This window comes from Vidua macroura, chromosome 12, assembly GCF_024509145.1.
Source record: "Vidua macroura isolate BioBank_ID:100142 chromosome 12, ASM2450914v1, whole genome shotgun sequence".
Classification (NCBI taxonomy): Eukaryota; Metazoa; Chordata; class Aves; order Passeriformes; family Viduidae; genus Vidua; species Vidua macroura.
The window spans coordinates 15,651,445-15,665,772 of NC_071582.1; the positions used below are offsets into that span (position 1 = coordinate 15,651,445).

General features: G+C 45.9%; 1 protein-coding gene across 1 annotated transcript in view; it reads right to left on the minus strand.

Moving 5' to 3' along the window:
- The window catches only part of AKAP13 (A-kinase anchoring protein 13), a 72,372-nt gene continuing 58,044 nt past the window's right edge, over nucleotides 1-14,328 (minus strand). Inside the window, exons 22-29 of the mRNA XM_053988032.1 lie at nucleotides 13,920-14,099; nucleotides 13,031-13,195; nucleotides 10,928-10,998; nucleotides 10,391-10,435; nucleotides 9,194-9,244; nucleotides 8,407-8,856; nucleotides 6,388-6,700; nucleotides 1-5,560 (exon numbers count right to left, since the gene is read on the minus strand). Coding sequence (XP_053844007.1) covers nucleotides 5,511-5,560; nucleotides 6,388-6,700; nucleotides 8,407-8,856; nucleotides 9,194-9,244; nucleotides 10,391-10,435; nucleotides 10,928-10,998; nucleotides 13,031-13,195; nucleotides 13,920-14,099 — 1,325 coding nt within the window. The 3' untranslated portion in view covers nucleotides 1-5,510. The remainder of the gene's footprint in view (nucleotides 5,561-6,387; nucleotides 6,701-8,406; nucleotides 8,857-9,193; nucleotides 9,245-10,390; nucleotides 10,436-10,927; nucleotides 10,999-13,030; nucleotides 13,196-13,919; nucleotides 14,100-14,328) is intronic.

A 14,328-nucleotide genomic window follows, 5' to 3' on the forward strand; every position in this document is an offset into this window, starting at 1 on the left:
TCAGACTTAAAATCAAATTTATTTAGAGGAAGAATGACTTTACAAGAGGTTGATACTGATAACTAAAAAGGAAGATAAATAAAAGCTTGTTACAAAACCTAATGGTTTCTGGCAGAAAAACTGAAGAATTTTACAGTCAATAACCTGATCACTTTTTACATAATTACAAATTAACATACAGCAATTAGGTTTTACCCTCTTCTTTAAAAATCTTTTTTCCCCAACTTTTTTTCTTTATGGGTTCAACATGAAAATGCAAAGCTTTTTTTTTTTTTTTCCTTTTTTTTTTTTTTTTTTTTTTTTTAATAAGAAACAAACCAAAAGCAGAGGTATATCAGGTTATTATAATACACCTCAATGTTCTGGGAATTACTCAAGTGCATTCCATATTAGTACAAAATAAACACCAAGCTAAACTTTAACCATAGGCGAACTGAACTGGACATAGATTTTTATTTCTTTTTTTTTTTTTTTTTTTTTGAGTCAGTGTTTAATATTGATAAAGAAAATAGTAGCATTACTTTAGAGCACGGAAAGGATGGATACCTATAGACAGCTTACATACATACAAAGCTCATAGCTGTATGCAAAGCAGTGTTATCCTGTTCCCCCCTCCCCCAAGCAATGGAAGCTGAACTATATTTGGGCAAAGCATCAGTGTCAGTGAAATGCACGTGGAAGGAAAGGGCACAGAGCCCTGGAAACGCAGGAGCTGGTGTTACACTTCTCAAGACTGAAGAGCACAAGGTGTAGGAGATTTGGCCAGTTCAGCTCACCTATGTTTAAAAATTAGCTGTATCACCAATGAAGAATTGTGGATTGGTGCCCCTTCTGACAAATGAAGCAAGAGTTATGAGCAGCAGGGGAGGTTTTTTACTTAAAAGAGTGCCCTAAATCATGATAAATTCCCAAACCTGGCCAGCAGGCACAATAATTTCCAGAGTTCTAGTTAACAAGGAATGTTTTGTGGGATTTTAGCAGATACTCTCCTGTGTCCCCTGCCCAGTCCTCCCTTGCTCCATGCCATAGACATCCCAGACAGCTTCCTTGGGATTTGGCACCTGAAGAACCTCTTCTGACTAGGTGGCATGTGGAAGGACTGGAATTGGGTGTTTCAGCAATAGCTGTGAGATATCCTAGTGACTCAAGGAAGGTGCAAAGGTGATTGGACTCTCTGGATGCAAATCCACACAAGCTGATGGCCTTACTGTGCTGCCACACCTCCAGAGGGAAGAGTCCACCCTCAGTGGGGACGACAGCTCCTGTCCCGGGGAGGGCACTGGGAGGTAAACGCCTCGGTGCATGGAAAGGGCCTCACTTATTTGGATGCATCCCCTCACATCTCCTTCACTCTGAGTTTCTACAAGAAAAAGGAGATGGAGGGAAAACCACTGGTGGGGCTGCTTCCCTACCTGCTATGAGGAAGATGATGGTGAAGCTGACACAAGCTCTCCTGGGGGATATACCTGAGCCAACAGAAGCCAGTTCTCTTATCCTGCCACTTAACCTATTTGCAGTGGGACTGTAGTCAGATTCACACCCACTTTGGTCTAAAAATAATACAAACAGCTTGGCTCGTCCTCCCCTCTCAGGGAAAAGCCAAACCAAACCAGGAACACGCCTACTTGAAGCTCTGATTTTGCTGGGATACAGAGGGGGAAGCAATGGCAAAAGTGATTGTCTCCAAATAACCATAATTAAAAGGGGCAAGACCAGTTCCATTTAAAGTGCTTTATGGCATCAAACTGACATCAAGTTATGTGTTGAGATGATCACTTCATTTAAAAGAATCTAAGGCCAAGCCCACACAGCCCCATCGAGTCTCCCACTCTTTGCTATAGTTACTTTCTGCTGCTGGGTATTCTGACACCCCCAGCTAATACTGGCCACTTCTATACTTGTCTGAGCCCACACTCTCACTTTCCCTGGACACTGAAACCCCTCCTTTTGGGCAGTGGCAAAGACCAGGCCAAGAAAAGCCCAAGAAAATCAAATCTGATTTCTGCCCTCCAAGAAACACCAGCACAAACAGCTCCAAGAGTCCTCGCAGGATCCTCTTCTCCTCCAAAAACATGGGCTTCAAAGAGATGTTTTTGAACCTACTCTGAGTCCCAGGAACCCCATGCAAAACAGGGTGGTTGGGGTGCTCCAAATGGGATCAAGGGACTGGCTCTGGGAACTAGCAGCAGGCTGGGCTGAAGAAATAACATGCTTTCAACAACTACAGGATGGATGCCAGGCATGGAACTGGAGCAAATGCAATTTTAAGGCCAGGAAGAGGAAAGGTTTTGGTGCTGTCAAGCTGGGACAATACTCTAGCAGACAACACTAGACAACCTTCAGGGATCAGAGCAGGAATCTGACTCTGGGAACCTATGCCAAGCCTTTCCAAAGAAAACCTGAGATGGGAAAAATAAAAGGCTAAAGAGATAAAAACAAGCCCTTACCTTCCTAAAGGTGAAAGAAGGAGGAAGCAGCATGGGAGGAGAGGCTTCATTCCAAAAAAGTGAATCATACAGTAACAGGCATCCTCCAGGGACAAAGGTCTGGCCACCAGAATTTAAGACACAAACAGCTTTGGTACACAGGATTTCTGGTCACTGTATTTCTGACTCACACCTGTGGTTTCTGTCAAGGAACCACAGGGACCTTGGGAGATCACTTAGCCAATAGTATTTGCACATCAGGCACTGAATGCTCTTTTTGATTTACACAGGTCAGGAGAGATGGTGAAGCCAGGCAGACTCAATCCTGCTGCCCTGGGTCACTCATCTGCATTTTGGTGCCCTTCTCAGAGCCATGGGACATTGCTGTCTTGTGAATATAGCATGTTCTGGGACTGGGGAAAAGACAGTGGGATAAACTGGAAAGTTCATAGTGGCAAAGGCTGTTCCAGACTGAGGGGAGCTCAGATGTAGCAGTGCCCTGGTCTCTGTTCACACAACGGTACATGAGCCACGCACTGCTTTGGTTTCCAGAAATTTCAGCTTGGCCCATTCGTGTTTGCAGGTGTATGAGCAGCAGGGCAGAAGATACTTTCTGAAGTTGGTGGTTTTCTTATGAAAAAGGTAACACCACACCACCAGCACATGCCTCCTTCAGCTCCCCTCGGGTCCTGGAGAGCAACTAGACCCTCTCATCACTGCAAGGCACTCCGTGCTTTGCTTTTTCCTTTGCCTCCAAAGGGAATGAGAAAACCTAACCAAAATCTTTAAACATGGAAACTAATTCACAGAAGGAGCCCTGTCTGAAGTCACTGTGTCTTTTTCCAGATTTTTTTTGGCTTGAAGATGCTCTGCCTTGAAGAAAGCTCTCTGCTGAAATTGTGTGACTTTGGGCATGGAATGAGCTGCAAAGCACTACTGCCCAATCCCATGGTTTGTTGGAAACAGGAAGATGAGAACATTTGGTTTACCAATCTTTTGGTAAGAAAACAAAACAAATAAAGAAACAAAAAAAAAAAAAAAGAGGGGAAAGAGAAAAAAAACCTCAAACTATTCCCCAAACAAAAGCAAAAATAAAAAGAAATTAAAAAATAAAACCAAGTAAACTTTTTAAAAAACTCTTTCAGATAAAATGAAAGATAAATATTTTTGCAAGCCCTGCTTGCAATTAAGAACAAGCACCAAATAATATTAAAAAAAAAAACAAAATAAAAATAAATCTCAACCCTTTTTCCTTTCTTTTTTTTTTTTCCTCTTTTTCTTTTGAGTTTTAATAGTGTAGAGAGCTTCCAAAGCAAGCAGGGTTCCTGCACCAAGACAGCTCAGCCCAAGCATCCACCTCACCATCAATGCTGCTGATACTCATCAGCACTAACTCTGAAAATTGCTGTGGGTCACCAGCTCATGACAAGTCTGAGAGCAAACTGAAATCAAACAGTAGTACAAGAAGAGAAATTATTTGTTATTTCAAAGAAAAAAAACTGGTAGGAAAGGAAATGTACCTGACAGTTTCAAACTCTTGAGCAAAACCTTGACCTATTTTGAAGCTGGTAACAATTTACAAATCCACCTGGGTAATTCTCCTGACAGGGTTTGGGAGAAAGGTGATTTTTGAGAAAAGTATGTCTTGTTGCATTTCTTCTCCCCCACTGAACACATGTCTGTATTCCACAACTCTACAGACACCTCACAGCTGGCACAGCAAGAGCTGCCCTTGGACCTTCCCATTCTGCACAGACACTCCACCCCAGAGGCCACAGGGACATGCCACTGGCCTCCAGACCTGTCCCACAGGGGGTTTGTCCATCAGAACCTTTTTCTCCCCAGAAATGGTTCCTAAGTGGCCGGTATTGCACAGCCACAGGGACAGCAGCCATCTCCTTGGAGCCCATCCTGCTGCTCCACGATGTCTCACTGACCTGCTTGGACACTGCTGCTCTCACTCTGCCTCAGAAACGAGCAGGGCAAGTGAGAAAATCCAGAGAAACAGAAGCCCAACGGTAGCACAAAAAAGCAGGCTAAGAAAAACACAAAGAACAGAACGAAGATCCCTAAAAGCAGATTTTTAGCCAGTCCCCCACTCAGTCATTAGGTGTGTATGGGGATGTCAAATGCAACTGGAGAGCTCTATTCTGGCAAAAACATAATCTTTACTTTGGGGATGGGAGGGACTGAGCTGGAGCTCAAAGAGATTGTGTAAAAAAAATGTTGCTTACTGTGGCTTCCATTTGAACAGTCTGTTCTGGCTCCCTGGGATTGCCTTACCAGCCTACCAAAATTCTCTTTTCTGTGCCATTTTAAATATATCCAGTAATGTTCTGCTTGACTCTAGAAAAAGTTTGACATTTGATTTCTCTGCCCCACTGAAGTTGTTCATAATGATTTTAAATTTTAATTTTTATCCTCTGAGTTGTTGCTTCTGAATGCTGTTACTGCTTCCTGGTGTAATGTACCCTTCTGAAACCAAACATCCCTTATCCCATGAGCACAAAAGGGGTGTGCAGGTCACTGTGTTACAGTCGGAGCAGTAAGGGCAAGATATTTAATATCTACACACTCCCTGAAAGTCCTCAGGTATCATCTATCCCCACGGGTGGACCTTGGCTGCAGGGACTGTAAGCATATCCCAGTGGATACATAGATACATATATGTACATATACAGTATATCTATATATGCCAGTGTGTACGCACCATTTGTAGAGTCCTAATCTTTTGCTAAATGCTTGGTTTTGGTTCTTTTCCCCAGAAAAGGGGAATTTGAAGGCACAGGCTATGTTCTCTCATCCTTTAGCAGTAAGAAGAGACAACATCTATCCCAATTCATTTGACCTCAGGTTTGCACAGGGAGATGGTCCTGTGTGCCATGCAGGCACAGCCTCTGCAGGGAGAATTCACCTAAAACCACAGGAGAGAGGCCCTTATCCACCACTTAGCAGACTTCAGAACTTCTTTTATTTAAAACCTCCAGATGCTTGTCCAGCGCAGGCACCAGCCACGTGCTGTGTCACAGGCAGGGAGATGTCCACGGTGCCAATGCCACGAGTGACCACTGGAATAGTCCATGCTCAGCAGAAGATCTCCTCACCCTCTGGAGGTGCTTCTGATGAGTGAGAATCTGTAGCACCAAAAAACATCATGTGGGAATCACTATGAGAACAGAGGGACACAGCAGGCAGAGCAAGGCTCCATGTGCACAGAAACCCCGCTGTCTGCCAAATCCACCGGGCCCCTTAAAAGATGTTCAGTTCCCTGATCAGCTACCATGAAATGACACCTTGTAAGGGTGAGATTTCCTGTGCACAGGCTGGAAAACATCAGCGAGCTAGCATGAATGAAACCGGTCATCCGAGGGCATGTGATCAAATTTCATGTGGGTCAGAGGTTTGAGGTGCAGCTCTGAGTCCTAAGGGGATGCAAAACTACCAGGCAAAAAAAAAAAAAAAAAAGGCCCTGTATGTTTTTGTTTCAGATCAAGAGACAAAATATACCAGCTTGAGGGGAGAGGCCAACAGAAGGCTTGTGGGTATCACTTCCAAACTGCCACAGAGCTAAAGCAGACATCAATGCCTCAGGAGCTGCAACAGCCAGGAGCATCCCAGCAGCAGCTCCTTCTGAAAGCACTGACACTGAAGCAGAACATTTTCCTCCTTGAAGCAGAGAATTCAGCCCATGGAGGCTGCTCAGGATGGGATGGGAAGGGAAGAAACAATGAGAAGAATGTTGTGTCCCTTTGACAACCCCAGAGGCTCACAACAGGCAGAAACACCCATGGAAGATCACTTCAAGCTGAGAAGTCCACTCAGCACAGCTGCTCTTCCCCATCCCTGTGTCACCATCCTCATTTAAAGCCAGATTTTGTGGCTTTCACAAGTTTGCTGGCTGAAGGAAAACAACCAGCTTACCAACCCTAAAAAAACACCTGTGAGCTCCCCTGACACTCACCAGACTGTTGGGAGCGATGTCCCCTGCCCTTTTTCTTCTTTTCCTTCTTCTCCTTTGGTTTGGCTAAACTGAAGAGGCGAGTAGGCATCTGGGTCTGTTCCTCAGCTGCCTTGTTAGTCTGGTTTGTTGTGCTAAGCAAATGGAAAGTGCTTTTCTCTTTGTGTGTCCTTGAAAGACTGTTCCTTTTGGGGGAGACAGAAAGTTCTGCATCAAAGTGCCCTTGTTTAGGAAGGGAAGGGTTCTTCTGCATGGAGGATTCGTCAGTGCTGGACTGGGAGGAGACTCTTGCAAGTTTCTCATGTAGATTTGAAACCTAGAAAGGAAAAGTGTTTCATGAAAGAGGCTAGCAGAGAACATGGACAGAAAAGGTGTGTCCCAGATCACTCACAGAGGTTGTTCTTGTGAATATCCAGCCCATTCACCAGGTAAAACATTGTCCCCATCCAGGCAAAGTAAAGAGAGAAAAGCCCTCTCTGTTCAAGATGAAAATATGAGGCACAAAGAGAATAACACTCCACTATCTTTTGCTCCTGCATGTACTCTGCTATGTATCAACAAGCCAAGGGCAAATATTCTCTAAGATCTCAATAGCAAGACTCACCCTGCATCATTTGCACACACAGATGGTGGCAGGAGGCCAAGGAGCAGCGTGCCTCTCTGGGAAGGGAATGCCAGCACACGGCACAGGAGCACCATGTGTCAAAGGAAGCCTTCCCAAGCAAAAGATGAAAGCAAAAGCATTTTTCATGATATTTTTTTTCCTGTCTCAGGATGTAATTGAGCTTGCACATTCAAAGGGAAGATCAAAACAAGCCCAACAAAGCTTGACTGAACACTCTATTAATAGCTCTGCAATGTCAGTCAGATACCTGCTTTGAGAAGGTGCTTCCTTCTCCTAAATCTCTTAGGCCTTGCAGGCATTTTACCGCTCAGCTTCTCCCACAGCATCCATGCCCCTTGTCTACAAGTACTTGGAGCTGGAACAGCTTCACTGGCTGCTTGGAAAACTTCTGGCTTGATCAGGAGCCAGGTGGGAGGGAGCAGGACCTCCTTTGGTGATTAGCTTTTCAGAGCTCACTGCTCAGCTCCACAATTAGGCCGTTCAGGCATTGAAAATCATTCCCATTCCGCAATCCAACATTTATAAACTAACTCTGCTACAGCTCTAAGCAAATTAGAGTCAGAATTAGTGAGTTACAAACAAACAAATGATCAACAGGCTTAAGGATTAAATTCAGCTCATGTTTTGCCAATGGTGCTGGCTCTCCTCAGTCAGACTGCTGCAGAGCTGTAAAGGAATTAAACCTTAGCTTGCTGAAAAATGCTCAAACCGGGATCTGTGTGTGGCTTTTCTTTGTGGCTGTGAGCAGACACCAGAAGCCTCTTCCAGCAGAGCTGGGGACCTTTGCTGACTGAGCCACAACTGGATTGCAGGTGCTTGGTTTTTTCAGGACAAGGGCAATGCCATCTCTGTGGATATTGAGAATGCTTTTGGAGATTGAGGTCAGAATGTGAACAGCCTTGCCCTGCAGTTATCAGCCTCACAAGTGGTTTTTGTGACAGCTGGAGGCTGCAGGTTACCCACAACACTCAGGCTGTTTCTGTGAAGGATGTCCCCTCTGCCTGACCACTCCCCAGAGCTCAGCCCTTGGGTGAAGGTCAACATCAGACAGTGCCAACCCCCTGGGACTGTCTGGGCATCTTTCCTGGGAGCCTGCCACCTCCTCTGTGCCATCCCCCAGCACACAGGCAGGGAAGTGGGCAGAGCTCAGGCTGCCCAGCACTGGCCAGGCACCCCCAATACACCACGAAGCACCAACACTGGCAATGCCTTAGCAGCTCCAGAGGTACAAAAACTGCAGCTCTGCACATCATATGTGAGGGAAAAGCCAGTTTTAAATACCAGTGCCCACATGTCCGGCATAGCTGCGTGCTCTGTGAGGGGCATGCAGCTCACCCAGGAGCTGGCTGGGAGCTCCCTGCAGGGATCAGCTTCCCTAGGAGCCTGGCATCATTTACCTGGTTGTGGTCAGGCTCCTGCCGCATTTGAGCAAATCTCTCCACGTCCTGCTTCAGCTGCACCTTCTCCCTCTCCAGCTGCTTCTGCGCCGTGCGGAGCCTCTCCAGGTCGAGCTGGTAGGCCACCTTCTTCGCCTGCAGCTCCTCCCGCTCGCGCTCCAGCTCCTGCCTCTGCCTCTGCACCTGCTCCTCGCGCTGCGCCAGCTCGGCCTCGTGCTCTGCCAGCTCCTTCTCCCGGACTTCCCACTCCTTCTCCCTCCTCCGCCTCTCCTCCTGGTGCTGTGTCTGCTGCTTCTTCAGGTTGGCCAACTCCTGGCGCTGCTTCTCCAGGCTGCGCTGCTTCTCCTGCTCCAGCAGCGAGGTGGGCCGGAAGAAGCTTCGGCTCAGAGCCCTCTCGCTCAGAGCCAGCTTCTGGTCCTCGATGTAGGTGTCCTGCTGCAGCACCACGCCCTGGGACAGAGGAGACAGAGATCACTGCAGCATCCCCTCCGTGGGGAGAAGCCCGTCCCTGAAAACCTCAGGGTGCTGTACTGAACCCCTTCTGAGCCCAGCCCAGCACCGCTGCCTGGTTACCAGAGCATGCTGGCAAAGCAGCTCCCCCAGCAGCTTCCCAAATTCAGGCCAGCACTGGTTCCCTTAGGCAGCAGCTCAATCCCACAGCCTGCAAGCTGGCCGTGGGGTGTCCAGCCATGCAGGGTCATGACATGAGAAGGGGAGACAAGGGGCAAAGCAGGACTGGCAGCTCGTGCAAGCAGTGTGTGGGAGCAGGATGAAGGGCTAAGCCTACCTGCAAAGCACTGAGCAGCTTATGGAGGCTGGTAATGGTTTGGAGGACCTGCTGCGAGAAAACAGAAGCGTTGCTGTTAGATCTCACTGGGTGCTGGGTATGTGGACAGCACCCTGTCTTGCTCTGTGTCCTACCAGTGGGTCTGACAAGCTGCACAGCCATCCCTCTGCACCCTGCTTTTCCTCACCCTTCCCTTGCAATGACTGCATCATTGCCCAGTACACCAGTAGATCCCTTAAACATCTCCCAGAAGTGCCTGGCATCACCTCCCTCCCTTCCCTAGCTGTCACTGCAGCAGGGGAAGGAACATCTGCAGAGGCACCTCCTGGCACAGAGCTCATGGGAAGTCCTGGGTTGTCTCTGCAAACCATTTCCCACAGCATTAGCTTGCTCAAGAACAAGCTGAGTAATTGAGATGAAGCCCAGAAGTTCACTTTAAAAATTCAGGAAAAAAATTTCAAGGGGTGAAAAAAAAAAAAAAAAAGCAATCTTTAAATAGATGGGGACTATTTTTGCCTTTTTTCCCCAGCTGACCCATACAAGACCCATTGCCACCAGGCAGAAAAGCTGCACTACAGCAGGCACACAAGTGCAGCAGGTGTGTTCTTGAAGGCTTTCTGAAAATACAGAAATGCAAACACCTCATGCATCAATACAGAGCAAGCTATCCCTAAATTTAGCCTAGCTAAAAATTTCTCTGAATCTCTCATATCCTACAATTAATTTCAAGAAGAAAAAAGAGCACTTCAGTAGTTGCAGTAGTGGAGTGATAGCCAGTATTAAGAGAACTGCTTCTCATTTTGTCATTAATGCTAATTAGGAGTTATGAATGCGTATCAAAGGGAGAATAGAAATCTAATTGCCCCAATTCACTGCACCTGCAACATAAAATTAAATTCTCTCTGTCTGCAGATGCACAATAAATACAGCCCTGTGCATCCTGGTAGTAATTAACCCTTGCTGCTTATAATCAGCACATATCATCTTGCTGGCAAGCAGATGACAATCAGTGAATTCTCTGTCTAAACATTCAAGGTTAAACAAATAAATGACACAGTGGGTTCAGCTTAATGTATTTAAAAGTCTAGATGTGCTTCAGCAAATTAAATGTGTTTTCTTCTACATTATCACCTATTGAGACAAATTCTCTAGCCACTTAAATGAAGGGAACAGCTGAGCAATGGAATCAATTCTTACCTCGTTATTCCTTTTCAGCATGAACATCAAATTAGCATTTCCACCCTATGACAAGATCACAAATTTAACATGAGGACAATGAAAAATCATAGCAAATGCCTTCGGAAGCTGAACTAATGACACATCCATTAAACACTCCCCTCCACGTTCCATTTTGGGAGAATTCATGCATGTTTTTAGGCCATTTAGAATCATATAGAATAAAATGTTAATTAGGTATTATTATGAAGTTACATGATGGATCGATCCCCATAAAGAAAAAGTGCAAGGTTGTAGCTGACCTTAGCATTTCAATAACAATGCAAAATGAAACAAATGCTTTGGCTGACCTGCAGACAGATGGCAGCTAACCTGTGCCATTAAGGAGTAAAACTGATTTGCAGCGGTTTTCAAGTGAGTGGTTTTGCGTGCGTATGTCATGTTTAATTTTATTTTTAACTTATTAGGATGTATCTAATTGTCAAGAAATTTTCAGGCATTTAAGGCTAGAGCTGTCACTCCTGAAATCTGAATTCAGACACACAAATCAAGGCATACCTTCTTTAAAATGCTGTCTGACTCTGTTCTCCGAAGGTCCTGAGCATCATCGCCTTCATCTTTCGCTCCACCTAAAGGAAGAAGCCAGCATTGACATCAGTTATTCAACATTTTAAGGCAGAGGTGAACTTGCTAAAGTCTGAGGAATTTAATACAGGAAACTCACGTGTTCCACAAAAGCGGGCACAGAGCTCTTGACATTTTAACTAAATGAATTTGAGCCCTAAATATACGGAACACGTCAGCACTACCAGAAAAAGTGGATGTGAATTTAGATTAGGGTTGACTTTGGTTTCAGAGAACGTGCTGATAAATTCAGCTATTAGCTGGTGCTCTGTCTAGCCCCTGCACTGCTGTCTACTACCACAGAATACTTGCTGAGAAGACATGAGGCAGCATAAGAGCAGATGGAGGATGATAACAGAATCATATCAGGGTATATTATTGCAGGTATAGTTTCAATGCCTCTCTTGTGCAATTTACATCTGGGTCAGATACTGCTGTGCAACACCCTGTGTAATTCTATGCTAACAATTTATCATTAACCTTAGCTATCAGATACCTGGATCTTCAAAGGGACACTGGGCTTCTCTTTCTAACTTCCCCCTGGGTGGCTCATATCAGTGCTCCTGAGCAGGACTGAACTGACCTGTGGGGACAAGAGGGCTTTGACCCTCCCCCTGTGCTGCCCTTCTGCTCAAAAGGAGTCATGCAGACTTTCCATCCTCTAGCTCTTGCCAAGACTATTGTACTCCTTTGCCAGCTGAGATGCAGCCCATGGGGAAAACCCACACCTGCAGTTCCTTCTGCCACTCTTAAAGACTTTACATACACTTGAATCTGCAGCAGCGTGAAGGGCACCACACCTGGTGTAAAGCCCTCTCCTCCCCCCACCCCCGAGGCTGGCTCTGCTATTAGAGGCTGACCCTCAAGTCCTCCTAACAGACCTGCTCTCCTGCGCCACGTCCTGGGACCTTCCACCTCTCTGCAGGAGGAAACTCCTCCCTTCTGCTTGGCTGGAGGGGAGAATGAAGGGGAGTCAGGTTATAAGCCTTGCCCAAGGTTTCACAGGTTGTGAACAGAACTGGAGAGAATGCCAGGTTTCATACCTCCTGGGCAGAACACATAAGCCCTGCATTTTTTCCCAAAATCTCCCAAGACCCTACAACTACTGAATTAGAATCGGAGGGTATTTCTACAGAAAACTTAGATTTGGGCAACAGCTGAGGTTGTCCCATTCATCGTTGCAACAGAGAGAGGCATAACCCTCAACAAACCCCTCCAGTGTGAGTATATTTGTCATCATGGTGACAAGGCCTGTGGAGGGCTTTGCAGCTCTCCAGCAGAGCTGGGAGAGCCTCTACATAGTTCTCATGTCTGACTGTCTGGAGCTAACACTGCTCCTTTAATGCTGGAGGCCAGACGAGGTCCAACGATGCCAGTGCTGAGACAGACACTAGCACAGCAAAACTGGTTGTATTGGGAGTGTGAGTAAGACCACAGAGAAAGGAATTTGAGGACAAGGAAGTTTCTGATGACTAGAGCAAAGAAAGAGGGCATTGGGAAGCAGCCAAGTATGCAGCTGAAATAAGTAGTCACGCATTTCTTTGGGTGAGACTTAATTGGAGGAATAATACATGCAGATGTAGGTGGAACATAAATGCATAGAGAGCAGAGACAGGGGAGAAGGTGTTTGATTCAGCAATATCCACATCCATTTGTAAATGCAACAGCATCAGGCTCCTGCTGGGAAGAAAAGTGAAGAACAAAGAACAGACCTGTAGATATTACAATAATAACATGAAGAAACTAATTTATTGAGAAGCCAAATGCTTTCATGTGGCAACATAAGTAAAATAGCAAATATTACTTAGAGCACAGAGAGGAGTGAAGAGTTCAGATGTTTAACCCTTGTATAGTCACAGGTTCTCAGCTACCATCAATCCACCTGTACATAGGCTTTTTTCCTAATCTGTGATTTAATCTATCAACTATTGCTGGAGAGTTGTGAAACCCAAACCACCAGCTGAAGTCCTTCTGAAGCAAGAGGATACGATGATGTGTGTTATTAACAAATTCTGATGTGCACACAGAACTACTCACCCTTGGAGGCGTTCATCTGATGACTGTCAAATCCTCCAAAAGTTTCTGCCCTTCTAGGGAGTGAGATGGGGCCAACTCCTCCCTCCTGATCCATGGCAGTGCTGCTGACTTGCTGTCCAAGGGCAGTGCCCAGGCTCCTGTTCACCAGGTCTTGCAGCAGTTCAACTGATAAAAAGCAGCAATGTCTTTGTTAAAGGCCACCTCAGGATTCTGAACTATTTTAATCCCTGCCTGAGCTCAGGTCAGAAATTATTTGGTGTACAAAGAATCTAGGTTTCTGTGACAAGGACATGAACAGTACATATTGCCCCTGCAAAAACTCATTCTGTCTGACCACTAACTTCAACTCTTGGAGCTCTGCACAAGCTTACACCTACCTCTCTTCCTTCAGGCAACCTCAATGTTCTCTGACAACAGCATTTAATAATTTTAGACTCTCCAAAGATCATACTGGAAAGTAGCCTGAGTTTCCACCTACCCTTGCCTTTGTCAACATAACTGCTTGTCCCTTGCAGGCACCACAAGCACCTGCTGGAACCCAAGCCCCACCCTCACATCTTGCTAAGACTGAAGAACAGCATAAGCCTGGATGGTCCAAATTTCAGCCAAGGGTAAATCCCATGCTGCTCCTGACCCCAAAGCAGGTTCAATGCATGGTTTTCTTTGTGCTGACTTTCCCACCCTCTTTCAACACCCCCCCAATATGTGCTTCCTTTCCTGATCCTCATGATCTGTCCCGGAGACACTACCATGAGGAGCAGTTTCTCCTTGTTATTCTGACAAAGAGAAGATGTCCCCTGCAAAACTAGTGCTTGAGAACTGATGCCTTCACTGAAGGTAACCAATTATAGTTGGCTACTATAATTTACATGTCACATGACTGGCTCACCTTCATTTATGGCCGTTTTCATGATTGCCTCTCCTTTTGGAGCCTCTTCTGTGTTGGCTCTGAAGAGCAGCCTCGAGTCTGGCATCTCCTCCTGCACAGAACTGTCCGCCATGTCCTGGAAGATCTTCGTCTTCTCCTCCAGCAAGAGCAGGATCTGTTTATCCTTCTGCTGAAGTTGTTCTGTGGGGGTGAACCAAAAACAGGGATGAAGACAAAATAAAAGCTTTGGCAAGGAAACCTGAGCGATTTCTGAGATACTGGCCCCATCTAGTGGAGCATGACAATATGTGCTGGGCTTGGCAGCATGACAGTGCCCTGGGCAATCTGGCACAGCAGGCTCGGAAAATAAATAATGCATGGAAGGCAATCTGCAAACCAGGACTGCAGTTATTTACTGGATGTAGTATTG